Source organism: Myotis lucifugus, unplaced genomic scaffold (genome assembly GCF_000147115.1).
Source record: "Myotis lucifugus unplaced genomic scaffold, Myoluc2.0 scaffold_101, whole genome shotgun sequence".
NCBI classification, from domain to species: Eukaryota; Metazoa; Chordata; class Mammalia; order Chiroptera; family Vespertilionidae; genus Myotis; species Myotis lucifugus.
The window spans coordinates 628,642-647,402 of record NW_005871149.1 but is presented as its reverse complement, the minus strand read 5'-3'; the positions used below and the strand labels follow the sequence as shown (position 1 = coordinate 647,402).

General features: G+C 40.2%; 2 protein-coding genes across 9 annotated transcripts in view; both read right to left on the bottom strand.

Annotated features, from left to right (window-relative positions):
- Positions 1–280: 280 nt before the first annotated feature.
- BCAS2 (BCAS2, pre-mRNA processing factor) lies at positions 281–9,182 on the bottom strand. The gene is made up of 7 exons (XM_006092489.3): positions 9,022–9,182; positions 8,822–8,914; positions 5,288–5,358; positions 3,648–3,809; positions 2,487–2,537; positions 1,764–1,844; positions 281–604 (listed from the first exon to the last, which is right to left on the bottom strand). The coding sequence occupies exons 1-7, from the start codon at positions 9,112–9,114 to the stop codon at positions 478–480; spliced, it is 678 nt and encodes a 225-aa protein (XP_006092551.1). The 5' UTR covers positions 9,115–9,182; the 3' UTR covers positions 281–477.
- Positions 9,183–10,084: 902 nt separating this feature from the next.
- The window catches only part of DENND2C (DENN domain containing 2C), a 49,888-nt gene continuing 41,211 nt past the window's right edge, over positions 10,085–18,761 (bottom strand). For 6 of the 8 annotated variants that reach the window (XM_006092488.3, XM_023757028.1, XM_014458949.2 and 3 more), the window contains 5 exons: positions 17,753–17,794; positions 16,745–16,841; positions 13,500–13,736; positions 13,179–13,265; positions 10,085–11,944 (listed from right to left, as the gene is read on the bottom strand). In XM_006092488.3, coding sequence (XP_006092550.1) covers positions 11,913–11,944; positions 13,179–13,265; positions 13,500–13,736; positions 16,745–16,841; positions 17,753–17,794 — 495 coding nt within the window. In that variant the 3' untranslated portion in view covers positions 10,085–11,912. The remainder of the gene's footprint in view (positions 11,945–13,178; positions 13,266–13,499; positions 13,737–16,744; positions 16,842–17,752; positions 17,795–18,761) is intronic. The other 2 variants (XM_014458948.2, XM_023757030.1) reach the window with 2 other exon arrangements.

Genomic DNA, 18,761 nt, shown 5'->3' with positions numbered 1-18,761 from the left:
GACTGGGAATGGAACCGGGGACCCTTTGGTGCACAGGACAATGCACAGCCACCCGAGCCACATCGGCCAGGGCACCACTGTGTTTCTTGTCTTGTTTGAATCAAGAATTTGTATAGAGCTATCTCTTTATTTGAAAAATATATAAACCAAAAGTTTCCAACTTCTTGTACATGTTGAAAACTTCCATTAAAGATCTCTTGGATACAAAATATGGTCCAAGTGGCTCAAAATTAATTCTATGACATATTCTAAAGTCATACTTATTTAGAAAGTCTGAAGATTTTTTTTATGGTAAAAAAATACCAAGCTGAAACTTTTTATTTTGCTAATGTACAAACAGAAGATCACAGTCCACTTTCTATGGTTTCTAAGCACAACTGATGATTTCCGTAAGATGCTGCTGACCTTCACAGAGCAGTGCCCGATCTTCTGTGAAAACCCAACCTGCCTTCCTTCCGACCCACAGAATTAATCTCTTCAGAAGTCTTGTCGGATGTTTTCTTTGTTGGCCTCTCCAAGTTGCTGCTTCATTTGAAAGACTTCATTTTCTAATTGTACAATAGTCCTTTCAATCTCATAATTCTTACTGACCAAGGATACCCAACTAGAATAGAAAAATAAAGGAAAAATTATTCATTGTAAAATTTCTTTTAGAAGATTTTATCAGATATACATTTTCAGTCAGGGCCGTAACATTAATCTTCACTTTTAACTTTTCTTTTTAACGTTTTTATTGATTTCAGAGAGGAAGGGAAAGGGGGAGAGATAGAAACATCAATGATGAGAGAGAATCATTGATCAGCTGCCTCCCGCACACCCCGCACTGGGGACTGAGCCCACAATCCGGGCATGTGCCCTGACCAGGAATTGAACTGTGACCTCCAGGCTCACAGGTTGATGCTCAACCACTGAACAACATTGGTCGGGCTGCATTATTTCTTACAACTGCATCTGAATTTATAATTATTTCAAAAGAACTGAAAAGATAAGAAAGAGTGAGGAAAGATAGTATTTTAAGTGATTAACTGAAAAGGAGAGAGAAATAGGGCAGAGTCATTAGTTTAACACAGTGGAGAAATTTCTAGAGTTGATAAGAAAGAGTTCCAGCGATTCAAGGAGTCTTTCCTTAGAAAAAAAAATCTCTAAAGACAAATAAAAAGAAACACACATGTATGTTTAGGTTATATTAGCTTGGAAAAAATATGAAAAGTTGCCTAATAGATAACATGGAGTACATGAAGGTGGAGGGGAAGGTGAAACAAGGAGAGTAATGTATGTGACAGAGGGAGGGAAGGTAGAAAAACAGCAGAGAAAAAAAGAGAAAATAATACAAAAATTCACAATTATATTTAGGAATTTGTATAAACTTATTTGTGTATATAAAGAACATTCAAAAAAGAAAATATATAAACAAAGGGTAAAAAGGACTAAGACACCAATTATCAAGAAAGTACTAAAACTCCATTCTGAAAGCTAAAAAATAGGTAATTTTTTTCCCCTTTAAAAACATTCAGAGAAGAAACACTGCACTGAAAACAGGGCACTCTAAGAACAGAATCAATTAGCAGCGGTTCAGGTTTTGGTTTAACTCTTCCATTGTCTTCTAAGCCCATGCTTCAGGAGGCAAGGCAGTATTCAGAAGACAGCATTGCTTTGACACCTGTGACATCCATCCCATTGGAATACTGTTTGAATCAGACTATTGAATCTTGATCTTAAATTTGCTAAGCAATTTCATACATGATGGATTTGGAGGTACTCACTTTGACTCCATTTCTCTTAATTTAGATCCAGCTGTGAGTTGCATGTTCTTTCGCTGCCAGTTTAAATCTTGAATATGTTTCCTGTAAAAAAATTATTTATAAAACCCACCTACATTTTAACATTTTCTGTTGACTAGAGTCAACAGAAAAAATCTATAGTCAATGTCATATATCTTTAATTCCTTGAGAGCAGATACAAGAAATCATACTCATTCCAGAAATTAACTTTCCTCTAATTATTTTTCAATTCAATTTCATAAAACACGCCTATTGTGAAAAAACTAAGCATACACACTTATGCAGGCTAGAAACGGAAAGCCCTCCTCCCATGTGCTTCTCCTCCTCCCCGAGAACTGCTGGTTAGTTTTTGGTAGATGTCCTTTGGACTCTTTCCTATATATGTAGAGATTAATTTGTTTGTGGGTGTTTTTTTTTTACATAAATCAGACTATGCAGGTTATTCTGCAACTTTCCCCCTTCTAAAAGATCCTTTTCAATGTCTGCAGACTTGTAAATTCAAAGTGACCTGGTAGAGATGTTTTCAGACCTCAGGGCTCTTTCTCCTCCACTCAGGTGGGGCACACCCAACACTGGATGCCGGACAAAGAGCAGATCATCAATAGCTTACTCTCATAGGACTGTAATCCATTGGTTCCTTTTTCTTCTCACTCTATTAATTAGGGGTTCAGCTAAACTTTATTCTGAAATGAGGAAACATTTTACCTTAACTTCTGGAGCTCTTTCTGTGCATGTTCAATCATATGAACTAGATTTCTAAGGAAGAAAATGAGAAAAATCAGATTAAAATACATTAAAATCTAATAGAACCAATTAAAAGTGATCTAGCTGACACAGGGTCATATTTTTCTGCCTAAAAATAGTTAATATTGCCTTAGCTGGTTTGACTCAGTGCATAGGGCGTTGGCCTGCAGACTGAAGGATCTCAGGTTCTATTCTGATCATGCCCAGGTTGTGGGCACTTTGTTTCTGGTGTTCTCTATTCAGTCAATTCTAGTTTTTGCAGATTCTGTATTAATGAATTTTCCTACCCAATCAGATTCATTTGTAACCTCAAAATCAATACTTGCAATGTTCTGGATCATTCGGCAGACATTCTCAGAGCAGTGAAAAATCTGAGCAGTGGACGCACGTGTTCCCAGCTGAAGTGGAGTAAGACGACGCTCTGCCTGCCTGTGTCAGGTCTCATACAGAGATGACTGAAGGATGGAGCCTAATGTCCAACTCTGACAAGTTACTCAATACTTCTGAACTTTGTTTTCTCTTTTAAAAAGAAAATAGAACCTGCCAGGATGACTTATTTATATGTACATGTGTATGTATTTTCCCCAGGAGAAATGTTACACTATTTGCTTATTCAGTATTTAAGACCACTTTTATAGAACATAACATGAAACCAATAAGAATCAACTATATAAGTAATTCCTGTTAAGAATTACATTCTACTAAGTTGTGATTTGTAAATCAGACCTCAGAACTCATTTTATTATATTATACAATAAACGTGATAGTTAGGATTATGTTTGGTTGTTTTTTTGATAGTTAGGTTTATGTACACAAACTCTGAGGTGGGTCTCAGATGGATGTGAAAGAGACACATTGATTGGTTGCCTCCTTCATGCGCCCTGACCAGGACCAGGGATCGAGTCTGCAATCGAGGTACTTGCCCTTGATAGAATCAAATCCACAACCGTTCAGTCCCAAGGCTGTCGCTCTAACCACTGAGCAACTGACTAGGGCTCAGCTCTACTATTTTTATCCCAGTTCCTCTATCCTACTTCCTACATTAAAAACAAACACACACACACAAAAAACCAAAGCTGTGGGTGGAATGGGTTTTTTAAAAAACAACAAGCAATTTCTTACTCATTATATACTTTCCAGGCATTGCATCCATGCTGTGACATTAGTTCTAGATTCTCAATTCGAACGGCTTGATGCTCTAACTGGGCCATAGAATTGTTTACACATTCTTGCCATGCAGTTATGTCATTTTTCTGACCCGAGGAAGGGGCTGGAAGTTCATATCTGAAATTAAACAACAATATAACTACACAGTCCCCCAAACCTTTTCTCTTCCCAACAGAATGCCTCATGGGCCTAAGCACACTATAAAAACTACAGAAGACTGAAGATAAGATGCAGACTTTACAATAACAAAAAACCTATTTACCCTAACAAGCAATCAATTTACAAAGAGGAGTTAGCAATATTACATACAGCTACAAAAAATTGTTCCCATCAATGTGAAAAGATTCACTAATCTATGGTACACTCATATAAAGGACTGCTATATTAGATATTAAATGATGTTACTGACGAACACTTAAAACATTAAGATGTTTGTAATGTAGTAAGGGGAAAAAGTAGGACACAAAAAAACCATGCTATCATTTTTGTAAAACACACCTATGATGTATCCACCTTCCCACCCACATACCCACACCCCTCTAGAGAAAAATATTGGGCCTCACTCTGTTCTCTTCACACTGCCCAGTCTTTTAACACTGCCAATAGAGCCAGCAAATACTCTTCATAAATCTGTTTACTACTAATGAGTTACTACAAACGAAGTTTTCATTTCCATTTTAATATTATTACTAGATACTGTGTAAAAACTGTAATTATTCTTAAAAAGCTGAGGGAAATGCAACTGGGATCAAGAGGTAATAAACCATTTTGTTTTAAAAAATAAAAACAAACACCTTAGGGGGAAAAAAGGAAAAAATAAACCACATTTTATAAATGTAGCATTTTTCAAACCTCTGACTACAACCTAGAGCAGTGATGGCAAACCTTTTGAGCTCGGCGTGTCAGCATTTTGAAAAACCCTAACTTAACTCTGGTGCCGTGTCACATATAGAAATTTTTTGATATTTGCAACCATAGTAAAACAAAGATGTATATTTTTGATATTTATTTATATATTTAAACGCCATTTAACAAAGAAAAATCAACCAAAAATATGAGTCTGCGTGTCACCTCTGACACGTGTGTCATAGGTTCGCCATCACTGACCTAGAGTAAGAAATATTTTACACTGTGACCCACTACACAAAGCAATACTTACCTGTAGATACAATGCATTCTGACATTTTCTATCCTACTTCCTGTGGTGCCTCACTACATTTACTTCACAACCTACTGCTTATGGGTCATTACAAGTTGGTTGGAGCATCTTCCCATACACCAGAAGGTGGTCAGGGCACATACCCGGATTGTGGGTTCCATCCCTGGTTGGGGTGCATACGGGAAGCAACTGATCAATGTTTCTTTCTCTCTCTCAAATCAATAAAAACATATCCTCGGGTGAGGATAAAAAAAAGGAACATCTTCGAACATTAACACAGGATTATATGAACTACTACTATATGAAAAAACAAACACATAAGCAGACAAGGATTTTCCCCTTCCAATATTTGTTTTAACATGGCTGTAGTAGTTTTACAAAAAAATTAAGATTAAAGAATGATTTGAGCCCAGCTGACTCCAGAAATAGGACTTACCGTTTCATACTGAGCAATTCAATTGGTTGTCGAGCAGCCAGTCTTTCAAATTCGTTTCTCATTATGTCTGTCTGATGTGGAAATTAGAGAAAGAATTGTTTCCAAAATCATATCAACAAGTTAAAATTAACAACCACCAAACAAATAATGAATCTAACCTCCTAAAATGCTTATACTTTATATGACCCATGATAAGGGATCATCACCCTTCTCACAAGTCTTCTCAGGGTTAAATGCTCTCTAGGGTCTGGAGAACAGGCACACACTTCGTATGTAAAGGGTCTGGGCGAACAGGACTGATTATCCTAGTAAGTGGTTCTCAATCCCAGTAGTAGACTAGAATCAGCTGGGAGTTTTGAAAACAATTCCAATCTTAGCCACACCCCACCCTGTTCCCCCAGTCCAGTGGTCGGCAAACTGTGGCTCGCGAGCCACATGCGGTTCTCTGGTCCCTTGAGTGCGGGCGAGCACGAACAGTGCGATTGAAACTTCGTGGCCCATGCGCAGAAGTTGGTATTTTGTGGAAGAGCCACACTCAAGGGGCCAAAGAGCCGCATTGGTCTCGCGATCCGCAGTTTGCCGGCCACTGCCCCAGTCCATTTAATTGTCCTGAAGTGGAGACTGGACAAAATTATAATTTTTGTTTTTAATTCACCAGTCAATTGTAAACTAAAGCCAGTGTCGAGAATCATGGATCTAAGTATTCATTGGGGGTGAGGAATAGAGGGCTTGGGCATAAAATGATTTGCTGTAAGGCTATGAACCTAAGGCTATACTTTCTTTTTTGGTCCTGGCTGCTATTTTTACACTTTACTCTTTACCAAGAATGAAGGGGGAAATAGGCAAAAAAATCTAAACAACACAAAAAAACCCACAAAAAACAAACTGGTTTCTACTATCTGGTCTAACAATTTTCCCAAAAATTGTGGTATAACTCTGTTTCTTTGGGCCCAATGTTTTGATCAATATCCTATTCCATTTGTTCTGCATATTTCCAGCCCTGAATATAAAGAACTGCATAAGTGAAATATTTAGATATCCCCATGTAATTTCATTTTTGAAGGTTGCAACTTTCTCAACAATTAGGCCTAAGGGGGGGTAAAAAAAAAAAAAAAGGCTTTCAGAAGCCTACATTCCTGGTTTACAAGTTTTGCATTAAGCATTTCTTATTGGAGAAAACCTTTTTTTTTGACTACTGCTGTTACACAAAGCTCTAAATATAGTTATCTAGTTTCCTGCAGAAAACCAGGGTATTCTAGCTAGAGAATATACAGTGACAGACAAGAATAACAACCAACAATTAGATAAAAGAGAAGCTATAAAAATGAAGCAAGCAATCTTGAGCCATTAATGTAGGAACTCTTACTAACTCACATGGCCCGTTAAGTGAGAGATCTGGAGTTTGAACTCAACTCGCTGCAAAGACTGAGCCAACTCTCCTGGAGCTAATTTATGAAAAAACACTAGGCATGTCTGGCACCAGTAAGCATTCACTGAATAAAACTGCCTTAGAAGCTCTTTAAATATTTAGGTGCCTATTGTGTACCAGGCAGGCTTCTAAGTGATAAAGATATGGTCGTGAAGAAGACATAACTACTTTAATTCTTTGTATAGCTTTATCAATAATCTAATATTTTCTGACTTATTTGTCCTCACACTCTAGAATGTAACCTCCATGAGTATGGACCTTACCTATCCTGTGCCCTTTACTTGGCACAGAAAAGACCTTCATGAATAGTTGTTAAATTAATTAACAAAGGGCAGTTTCAAAGCCAGTTTGAGGAGTGGTTAAGGTCTTGAGCACATTAGTCTCTCTAAGCTGCAGTTTTCCCATCTAAAAAATTTGGGATAGTAAAACATATAGTTCATAGGCTATTTTTAGGACAGAGAGTGAGCCCAGTACACTACCAGCTCCTATTATTAAAAAGGATTAAATAATCAGAATACTAATTATAAAGATAGGAAGCATATGTTGTATTTTAGAGAGCTAAAAAAACTAGTTCGAGTATTTATGAGTTTGTAATTGAATGCAAGCTGTGAAACTTTCAAAAATCAATCTACTAAGAAAGCATTACTGTACTTAATTCTTGTGGTAATATCTATATTTGGATAACAATATTTAGAAAAAGCATGGGAAAATAGCGTATCATGAGAAAATCTCTCTCCTACTTAAAACAGTAAATATTTTTTTCATGTTACTTCAATATAAATACTGCATTTTAATGACAGAATCTTTCATAAATAAATGGCTACCCATAACGGGAAAAACCCCCAAACATGTATGTATTATGCTGGAAGCCGATCCACCCTGGCTGCTTGACGCAGTCGCTGCAGGGATGTTTCAAGGGACCTCGCATATATGGCATACTGTTCTTAATATGTTTGCTCCCCTTCTTAAGCGCTATGTGTTTTAACCAACGTCACCTCTCCAAGAAAGGTTGTTTCCCCAGGTGAGGATTTTTATCAGTAAACCCTTTAACTAAGTGCCAGAGGGGTAGCTAATCACTTTAACTACGAACAATCATGCTTAAGCTACATAATCTTTACTAGGATTAAGATCAAATAGGATAAATACAAATGTAAGAGGACAATAAAGAGAGGAACCGGGCTAAGAGGAACCTCGCCATGATGATCACCTGAAAGCTGCCTCCCTGTCATTCCTTCTTCGCTGACTCTGTCCACACCTTGGGGAACCCCTGGACCTGTTGGGGCTGGACCCCAACAGTATTAAAATGCTTAACAGAATCCATTAACTTAAAAATAATATTTTACATTTAATTTCGCTCATTAGACCCTAAATATCTTGGGTGTACAGACAAAACATGTAACTGGTATATTAGGCAGATATGGTTGGTCCCCTCATTCACGTTCTGTAAACACCTAGGCTTTATACAGAGATTACTACCATCCAGGGGTTCTCAGGCGCTTAGGGCGTTCGGCTGATCTATACTTAAAACCCTACATCACTTAGAGTGGACCTCAGAGCGCAGAGGACCCGCTGAGAAGTAACACAAGGAATCTAGCTCAGAAACACGTACACACTAAGTTTTGGATTGTTAGGTAATTTTCGGAGCTTCAGAAAGTCTGTGGGTCTCAGAATAACAACCCCAGAGCAGAAGGCTTATCTAGCTGTTTTTATAAAAATTGTTTTTTAAAATCCTCACCTGAGGATAGTTTTCCATTGATTTTTCAGGAAGAGTGGAAGTGAGGAAAAGACAGAGAGAAACATCGATGTGAGAGAAACACATCGGTTGGTTGCCCCCCCAGGGCCCGGGCCTGCAACCGAGGTACGTGCCCTTGACCGGAATCCAACCCGGGACCCTTGGTCCGCAGGCCAACGCTCTATCCATTGAGCCAACCCGGCTAGGGCCTATCTAGCTGTTTTCAATGGCCTGGTAATATCTATGCAAGTCAAGCAAGCAATACTTAAAAGCCGGAATTTAGAATTCACTTTAACGTGGTAAGGCTCTCAACCCAAACTAAAGATTCGCGGGAATCCTGATTCCTATGCCGGGCTCAAGACATCACACTTACCTCAAAAGCAGAATAATCCGGGGCTGTCAGGTAGCTCAGGTAGTTCTTAGTAGGTCGGTATCTGCGAGTTTCCTCCTCCACCAGTGCCGCAGCCTGAGAACGAGAAAGGGGGCCAGTGTCGGGGCAGCAAATTGTACGCGGCTGCTTCCAGCTCCAAGGGCCAGCGAGCGCGAGTCTCCTGCGGAGACACCCAAACTCACCGCTTCCCGCACTCCGGGCGCTTCATAACCTTGGTCAAAATACGGCAGCGCATCCACCACAGCCTCTCCAGCCACCAGGCCCGTGCCCGCCATCCTGAGGTTCACCTGCGTTTTCTGAAACTGCGCAGGCTCAAGCCTGTTTCAATACGCCTGCGCCCGCCGCCCACAATTTACGTCACGTGCGCATGCTCAGTTGTTAATTCCGAAGGCGCGCTCCGCCCTGTTGTTTTGTTTTGGCCGGATGTGACGTCACGTCGTTGCCCATTCGGTGGACCGTGTCAATTTCCCGTCCCGGCCTGCACCACTTTTATGCTTCCGTCTGGCAGCACCTTGTGGAGGAGTGAGACCGTTGCTCTCCTCGAGGACGCGCTCTGAGAGGGGATCCTAACACTTCTGTGTGGGACTGGCTGCAGGATTTGGCGTGGGGAGAGAAACCGGTTTCCCCCTCGGCTTACTCCTCTAACCTTCCACCTTCCCTTAGGTTCCTCTCCCCTTGCACTCCATGCTGTCCTCCCACCCTTCGTGCTCGGCGCCCTAAGATGCTGCGCTTTGGGTAAGGGCAATGTTTTCACAGATTCTAGAAGTGGGCGCAGTCCCCAGCTTTAATGGTCTGCCTACCAAAAGTAATCCGATCTACACCAGGCGAGATTGGTAACTGCTCACCAACCCCAACTTTTAAAAATCCTGTCATTTTGCCTTCAGGGCGTTTGTAAAATCCAATCATTTTGTTGTTAGGACACCCGGTAATAGAATATATCCTGCCCTGTGTGCAGTCTAAATCCAAGCTTTTTGTCTGCCAAGTGCCTGAAAATATTGGCCACGGTAATTAAGCCTGGTTAGTCTTGGGTCAATTCAGACGGTCGTTTATGCAGTGGATTTTAGTATATTGATTTTTATATCCTGCAACTTCATTCGTTTGTTTCTAATAGTTTTTTGGTGTAGTCTTTAGGGTTTTCTATATATAGAATCATATCTGAAAAAGTGACACCGGATTACCTTTTAACCTGTTAGATAAATGTGCTAGCTATAGATTTAGTGAAATAAAAGATATTTACATTTTAAGCAATTTTACTTAAAATTCTCCAAGAGACCCATGGGATTTTTGTATTTATTCATTAGAAGAACTGTAAACAACATTTTATACACATCTTGAACAATTCTTTTACAAACATGTCCAGAATTCATAAAACTTTACAAAAAACAAAATAAAACAGACCTAAGAAAAGGAAGCAGCTCCAGCTTACAGGGATAAAATATGACCCTCATCCCCAAAGCAAAGGTCTCACAGAGGGATGGCCAGGATCCACCACAATAATACCTACTGCCCCCATTTTATAAACAATTCCCAGTTACTGATTGTTCCCTCGGGTTGGATTGTCAGAAGAGACCAAATGGAGGGATATCTGGTAAAAGCCCCACTGGGGTAAGCTGCTTAATAAACATTTTTAAAAAGACATGGGCTCAGTTCTACTTGCTGGACCCACATCTATAGTAATTATGTAGCACCGGTTACCTGGTGTCTGCTTCAATTCATCCATGCACACCTGAATGGGTGAACTGACAATACTGTACAAGTCAATAAACTATGTCCTCATATACCTTGTAAGGTTTTGTTAAGCTTGAATAAATATTTTTATGCCAGTTAAAACCATCATCAGGAGTTGAAGAAAACTGACATTTGCTGTAACACCAAAGAAAACGGCACCATCACTGACAAGTTCCTCTTTCCAATCACTAACTGTGGCTTTAGACCTTAAAGGTTAGGGTGATTATGTGGTGTCGTCCCAGGTAATGTTCATCTTCATGACTCCAATTAGAGCAAAAATTCCAACAATCCTAGGAGAACTGAAAAGAGTCTCATCTAGACACCTCTAGTTTGAAGTCCCTTATCCTCAGAGCTGAGTTGGCTCTGGTACACTTCAGCTTAAAAGAGAACTTTCCAATAGCTACGATCCCATAGAGCTCAAATGTCCAGCTCAGGACCAACCAGCTTTATCTGTGTTCACCAACGAACAGTTTTGGCTTCAGTCCTGGTTCTATTGTATAACTTTGGGCAAGTTATTTAACTCCTTTGAATTCCAGTTTCTTCACTAGTAAGATGGAGATGCAAATATCTCAGAAAGTCGATTTGAAGACTAAGATGACATACACACATGTATGACAGTGCATGGCACGGGGTAGACACTAAAAAAGTAAAATAAAACGTAGTTCTCATGCCCTTGGAAGGACATTTCCTATTAGTTGTAATTCCAAAAAGTTTCATGTTGACACATGAGGGACATGCTACTCCAGTGCCACACAGTGTGGGGGAAGAGTTGCAAGATGTCTACTTTTACACGGTACTCAGTAACAGTACTAATCAATAGGGCTTCCAATAAGTGAGACTCCCCTAGACGGAACATTGGACAGAAAACAGCCCATAGGTTTAAAGCTGCCATGTAGTTCAGTGATGAGAATTACATGTTGGAGAGCTAGTGTTAGCCACTTCTGTCATGCCTCCCTAGTACCTTGAACTCAGCACTTCTCTCATTGTGCTCCTCTTTGAGCTGCTTTTTAAAAAATGCAACACCAAGTCTTTCCCTGATAAAAGACAAGTGCCTTTACAGCCTAAGCACAAAACACAAAGAATAAGCCCAAGAATCAAGTAGAAAAGGCCACTTAAAAACAACCAGAGGCAGAATGAAGAGAGCATTGGTTCCAGATGACTCCCGACAGTTCTCCAGTGATTACAAAGCAGCAACAGGAGACTCCTCCTCCAAGACTCTGGCCCGCTCTGGAACCTTTTCAGCTTTCAAGGATTTTGTAGAATACTTCAGGGCATCCTGACTCTTGGAAAAATACTTTCTTTGGCACTTTCTGTCCTATTTAGGATGAGAAGTCAGTGGGAGATTTCATTTCTTCTGCAGAAATTTCATTTTACTTCCTACAGGGAGAAAAAAGTAGAGTGAGCCCTCATTAGTTCATTTTTTTTATTGTACATTATTTGAGGCAAGGGATTAGTAACCTAGTTATTCAGAACAGCTCTGGAGTAAGCTGCTATATCAAGCTAACAGTTGATGTGATTAACCGCTTCCTCCCAGGCCTAATTGTAGAGGCAGAAGAGAACTCAGACATCATCTAATCCAGTGGTTTTCAACCCTGCCTGTAGGTTAAAATCACTGGCCTGCTCCCCAGAGATTATAATATTGTGGTCAGAGCTGAGAACCACTGATCTAATCTAACCCCATGATATAAAGATGAAACAACAGCCCAAGGCATAATTTGTCCATGGTCTCTCAGCTAGTTAAGGACAAGGCCTAATTTTAATTAGGGGTATATATTTCAAAGATGAATGTAAATACCATAGATTGTAGGTTCTTCATTGTTTTGGGCTAGCACACCACTGTTCTTCTATATCATACTGAAAACTTAAAAGGTAACTATAATTGAACAATCATAAACTACCCTATTTCTTTTTAAAAAATATTTTTTTCTTGATTTCAGAGAGGAAGAGAGAGGAGAGAGATGGAAACATCAATGATGAGAGAGAATCATTGATTGGCTGCCTCCTGCATGTCCCACACAGGGATTGAGCCCACAACCTGGGCATGTGCCCTGACCGGGAATCGAACCATGACCTCCAGGTTCATAGGTCGACACGCAACCACTGAGGCACGCCGGCCGGGCCCATGTTTCTTTATGATGTGTAAAATTAGAGACTTGCAGGACAACCTCTGTTGTTTCAGATGTCCTCTAAGCCAGATGTTTTTAAACTGGAGTCCATGATGGACTTTAGGGGGGTTCATGAACACCCTAAAGTTATATGCAAAATGTTGTATGTTCTAACTATATTTTTTTGGGAAAAAGTCCAGTTTTTATAAGATTCCCCCAGGGATGTGACCTAGAAAAGAGTAATAATCGTGACATGCAAATTCTTACATCTTAAGGGAGCATCATCTGAGGAAAACGGTCCCCTGGACAACTCTGACGGAGAATCCCAACCTCTGAGAAAGAGACTTCTTTTGCTCCAAAACACTTTGGAATTAGGGGTCATGGTTTCTGGTCAGCCTACTTGGGTTATATCATTGATCTGAGTGTAAAGCTTTTGCAATGAGGCATGCTTATTGCAAAAGCTTTTCTCAGCCTCGTTTTTCTAATAGGAAGATACGGCAACTCACCGAGACTCCGCAAAATTCTGTTCACCCCACTGGGTTCAGACTCAGGAATTGTTTCCAAATACTGGAAGGCCCGGACCTCAAACAAACCTACAAGGAAAACTCATGGTGAAATTGTCCAACGCTCAAGATTGAAAATCCATTAAATAAAACTCTGTGTTCACTACTATGTATCTTCATAGTTAAAACAATGTTACAAAAAATATTTCCCATAATAAACAACTCAGACTTTGAGCCCTTGTAGCTTTATGCTATTTTTTGTTTATTTTCGAACCTTCCAAGTGCTCACTAAATAGGGAGGAAGAACTTCATGAGGAAACCGACCTTTCACCCCACTTTTCCGAAGCTCTCGGTCCTGGATGAATCCTGCAAACATCTGAGTTTCCATGAAGAGATCCAGGAAGTGGCGAACGCTGCGGGAGGTGTGAGATTTACGGAATGGCTCCCTTTGGAATACACGCTCCCCACGCTCAGTGACAGTCATGTTCAGAGAGTAATGTCCCACCAGCTCCACGAAAAACCTGACAAATGCTTCGGACACCAGAGAGTTGAGTGTCACATCTGATGCAAAATGAAAGAAAAGAAAAAGTCCTCTAAATTTTGTGTTTATGGGAACACTGGATCTAGTTACGAAACTGATGCCTAGGAAATCATGGTTAAAGGAAGGAGAATGAACATAGGAATACTCATTCTTAGCATTCTTGCACTCTCCATGACTTGCAAAAGCAAAGTCATTCTTACCTTCAATTCCTTCCCACACCAACACTCCCATTACATGTTTGATATGCAAAGCCGGGCTTGAACATCGATGATTTCACTGGGACTGCTCTTTCTAAGGCCACCGGTGAGAACCAGACAAATTTGCTCTGCTCTTCTATTGTTAGACTTCTTTAAATTCTATGTTGCATTTGTGCTAATTCCCTCCTCAGTCCTCAGGTCTCCCACAACTGTATGCTTTCTTGATTTCTTGATTCCTCTCCTGCCTTTAGACCAATTTTTCTCTTGCATTTCGTTTCTCTTCCTGAGCACGGTCCCTTCCTTAAGCAGCTAATTGGCATACAGATAGAGAGAGCTGGCTCTCCACGTTGATAATTCCGAACCTTAGATCTCCATCCCTGGTATTTTACGAAAATTCACCTTCTACATTTTCAGACTTCCTATGGGTGACCATCATTTGGCTGTCCCATTAGCACTTAAATCCCATTTGTCTGAAAGTCACCATATAAGGTCCTTTCAGGAAATTGGTAGAATATGAATTGAATAAATAAATGATACATGTTCTGAACCATATTCATTGTATTTCACCACCAAAATCAGTTTCTCTTTCAACTTTCCCATTTCATATAGCATCATGATTATCCCATAATAAATAATAATTTATTGAGTGCTTAAGATATGTCAAGCACTGTATTGTGCTTTTACTGAAGTAAAAGTACGATGAGGTAGGTATTATTTATTTATCTTTTACAGATGAGGAAACTGAGACTCAAAACAAAGACATTCTCCAGAGTCATCTCATCTAGTACAGTGAGAAGCTGCCCGACTGCCGAGTCAGGTGATTTTGAACCAGTACCGCAGACTATAATGCATTGCCTTCCAGGGTCCAGGCTCCAGCCTCAGATTCACCTTCGACTCCTCCTTTTCCTTCCATATCCAAACAGTACTTTCCCCCTTCACAATGCCTCTAGCTCTTTCCCATGGACTTTCAAATAGCAACTTCTAAATGTATGTTTCTAGGTTAAATATTTCCTCTGAATCCCAAATACATGTATGTAAAAGTCTACTTGGTATCTCCAGTTGTATGTCTGCTAGGTAGTGGACGTCTGATAGGTATCTCAATATTGAAAACTGAACTTTTAATTACTCGTCCAAACCTGCTCCTTCCCTAATGTTCCCCATCAGCAAATAGCCTTAGTGTTCTCATATGTAAAATGGCAATTAAATAATGATACAAAGATGAAATAAGATGTAAACTAAGTTCTTAGCACAATGCCTGGAATGGAGTAAGCCACCCTATAATTGTTATTTGCTCATTTATTCAACAAATACTTACTGAGTATCTATCGAATACTGTTTAAAAGCACTGGAGATAGAAAACAATACAGACAGTTGCTGCTCTCATGGAACTTGGATTCTAGGACATCAGCTGATGATAAAAGCCACGATAAAAAACAAGGTCGGGAGGATGCCGTGGAGTGGTAAGGGAATGGGGACAATTTTATTTCTTTTTTTAACAAATGATTTAAAAAATTCTCCTTTATAATAGTCTGAATTCCAAGTGTTCTATAATTAGAACTTATGTACTTATTTATTTTTATTCCTATTCCTCTACCTCCTCCTCCATGGTGACCATCAGCTTATTCTCAATACCTATGGGTCTGTTTCTGTTTTGTTTATTTGTTTTGTATTTTTATTTATTATTTTTTTAATCCTCACCCAAGGATGTTTTTCCAATGATTTTTAGAGAGAGAGGAAGACAGAGAGAAATATCAATGTGAGAGAAAAACATCGATTGGTTGCCTCCTGCTCATGCCCCTATCAGGGCCCAGGCTGGAGAGGAGCCTGCAACCAAGATATGTGCCCTTGACCAGAATCAAACCCAGGACCCATCATCTGCAGGCTGATGCTCTAGCCACTGAGCCAAACTGGCTAGGGCTGTTTTGCATTATTAGATTCCACATATAAATGAGATTATACAGTATTTTTCTTTCTCTGTCGGACTTACTTCACTTAGCATAATACCGTCTAGGTCAGTGTTCTCAACCTTCCTAATGCCGAGACCCTTTAATACAGTTCCTCATGTTGTGGTGACCCCCAATTTCATTGTTACAAACTGAACATAAGTAAAGCATAGTGATTAATCACAAAAACAATATGTAATTATACATGTGTTTTCTGATGGTCTTAGGCGACCCCTGTGAAAGGGTCGTTCGACCCCCAAAGGGGTCGCGACCCACAGGTTGAGAACCGCTGGTCTAGGTCCATCTGTGTTGTCACAAATGGCAATGGTATTATTGCTGAGTAATAGTCCATTGTGTATTTATACACATCTTCTTTTCCCATTCATTCTAGGTTGCTTCCATATCTTGCCTTTTACTAGCAATGCTACAATGATCATAGGGGTGCATATACCTTTTTGAATTAAGTGTTTTTGTTTTCTTCGGATAAATACCCAGAAGTGGAATTGCTAGGTTGTATGGCCACTCTAATTTTAATTTTCTGAGGAACCTCCATAGTGTTTTTCCACAGCAGCCGCACTAATTTACCACCCCCAGGACAGGACAGTCAGGAACAGCCTCATGACAAGGTGACACTTGGGAATGAAGAAAGAGCAGGAGCCAGGGGGCTCTCTGGGGGAAGAGCTTTCCATAAATGCAACCAGGCAAGTGCAAAAGTCCTGAAGTAGAAGGGGAGCTGGCACAGTGAGGGTCAGCGGGAAGCTCAACATAAGCTTTTTAGGACACAGGCACAATCTCATACTCTCTACCTTGCATGTCCTGGAGCGGGTGCTGACATTCAGTAAATATTTACTGCCTTGACCGCAAGTCCTCAGGCCACCTGTCACATACCTTGTGAGAAATTCTGCTCCTGAGCCAAAATTTCATTTCGTTCTTCCAAAATCTGCATTAGGGCAGCTTGTGGTAAAATCTCATCCTCGTCAGATACCTTAAGAGAAGAAATTGAAAATGTTCATAAACTTTGAGAGAGAGAGAGAGAGAGAGAGTGCACTAGTTAGGGCCCCCAAATGCCACAGTGACTGTATATGTGGCTGGAGAGTCAGTGTGAAGCTTCCTTCCCGCACTGAGCAGACTCCAAGATGCTTATGGCGTCTACATCTTCACTATATTAAATAATATAATTACCAAATTTTCTGGCACTTTCTATTAAATATCTCTCATTTACAAGTCTTATGCTACATTAGAAAGATCATCCCCAAACAAATGGTGTTTCAAAAGTGATGAGCTAAGGGATTTTGAAAAAAGTCTAGGGAAACATTCTTTCAGCCCTGGGTTCAGTGCTCACAAGCCTACATACAGTTTACATATACTAAGGGCTGCTCTAAGCAGGCGTTACCAACTCTCTCTCCCACTTTCATACCCAGAAGAAATGACCACGTCTTTTTTATCCCTACTGTATACCTTGTACAAATTTCTATTACACCATTTCTAAAACTTTATGTGTATGTCTGCACCCCCTCCCCACTGTTAGACTGTAAGGCCTAAGGGCTCAAACTGTGTCTTACTCATATTTAGATTCAGAATATCTGGAAATAATCAGTTTCAAATGCTCGTTATGTTTAATTAAATTAGAGGCTTATATGTCAACCCGTCTGGACTTGAAGCGAGAGTTGCCTCTTTTGAGAAGCACCTGTAATCTGTTTCCTCCTTCCTTCTTTGGGTTACACAGCTAAGCCCAAGCCAAACGGTTCAGGTCAATTGTGTATGATCAGCCACAGTGCCAGGTCAAGTATGTGTAGGAACTCAAAGTTGTGCCTGACTCATCTTCTCTAAGTACTTTCACATATTTCCTGTCTAATTATCCCCAAACATTATGTAATCACCTTCTTTGTCACTCACCTCCTGTAAGAACTTGTCCGCACAGAGATCAACTATCAGCACCTATAAAATAAAGGAGCCAGGCAAGTTAAACCAGAGACAGTCACAGGAAAATCTGTAGGCACTGCTTGGTCAGAAAGTTGCTAAGAACGTAGATCTTAAAGGTGTCCATCACAAAGAAAATAAATGTCTAACTATGTGAAATGATGAATGTTACATTTTTGTGGTAATCATTTCACAATATTACATATGTTAAATCATTATGTTGTACACCTTATACTAATACAATGTCATAGGTCAATTATACATCAATGAGAGGCCTGGTGCACAGTATTCGTGCACTGGTGGGGTGTGTGGCCTGTGGGGATTGGCCCGCTGTGGGAGTGCCTCTCATCCAGGTCACCAGAGCAGCTATGGACCTGCCCTCTGAGCGGCTGCTCCCACTGCGGTAGCAGCTGCTCATGCCAGTCAGCTGAGTGCACTGACCACCAGGGGGCAGCTCCTGCGTTGAACGTCTGCCCCCTGGTGGTCAGTGTGCATCATAGCAACTGGTCAACTGGTTGTTCTGGTCATTCCGCCATTCAGTCTCTGAGCTTTAAAAAAAAAAAAATATATATATATATATATATATATATATATATATATATATATACACACACATATATATATTATTGATTTTTTACAGAGAGGAAGGGAGAGGGATAGAGAGTTAGAAACATCGATGAGAGAGAAACATCGATCAGCTGCCTCCTACACACTCCCTCCTCAGGATGTGCCTGCAACCAAGGTACATGCCCTTGACTGGAATCGAACCTGGGACTCTTGAGTCCGCAGGCTGACGCTCTATCCATTGAGCCAAACTGGTTACGGCTCGATCTCTGAGCTTTTTTTTTTGGTTTTTTTTTAAATATATTTTATTAATGTTTTACAGAGAGGACGCGAGAGGGATAGAGAGTTAGAGACATCGATGAGAGAGAAACATTGATCAGCTGCCTCCTGCACATCTCCCACTGGGGATGTGCCCGCAACC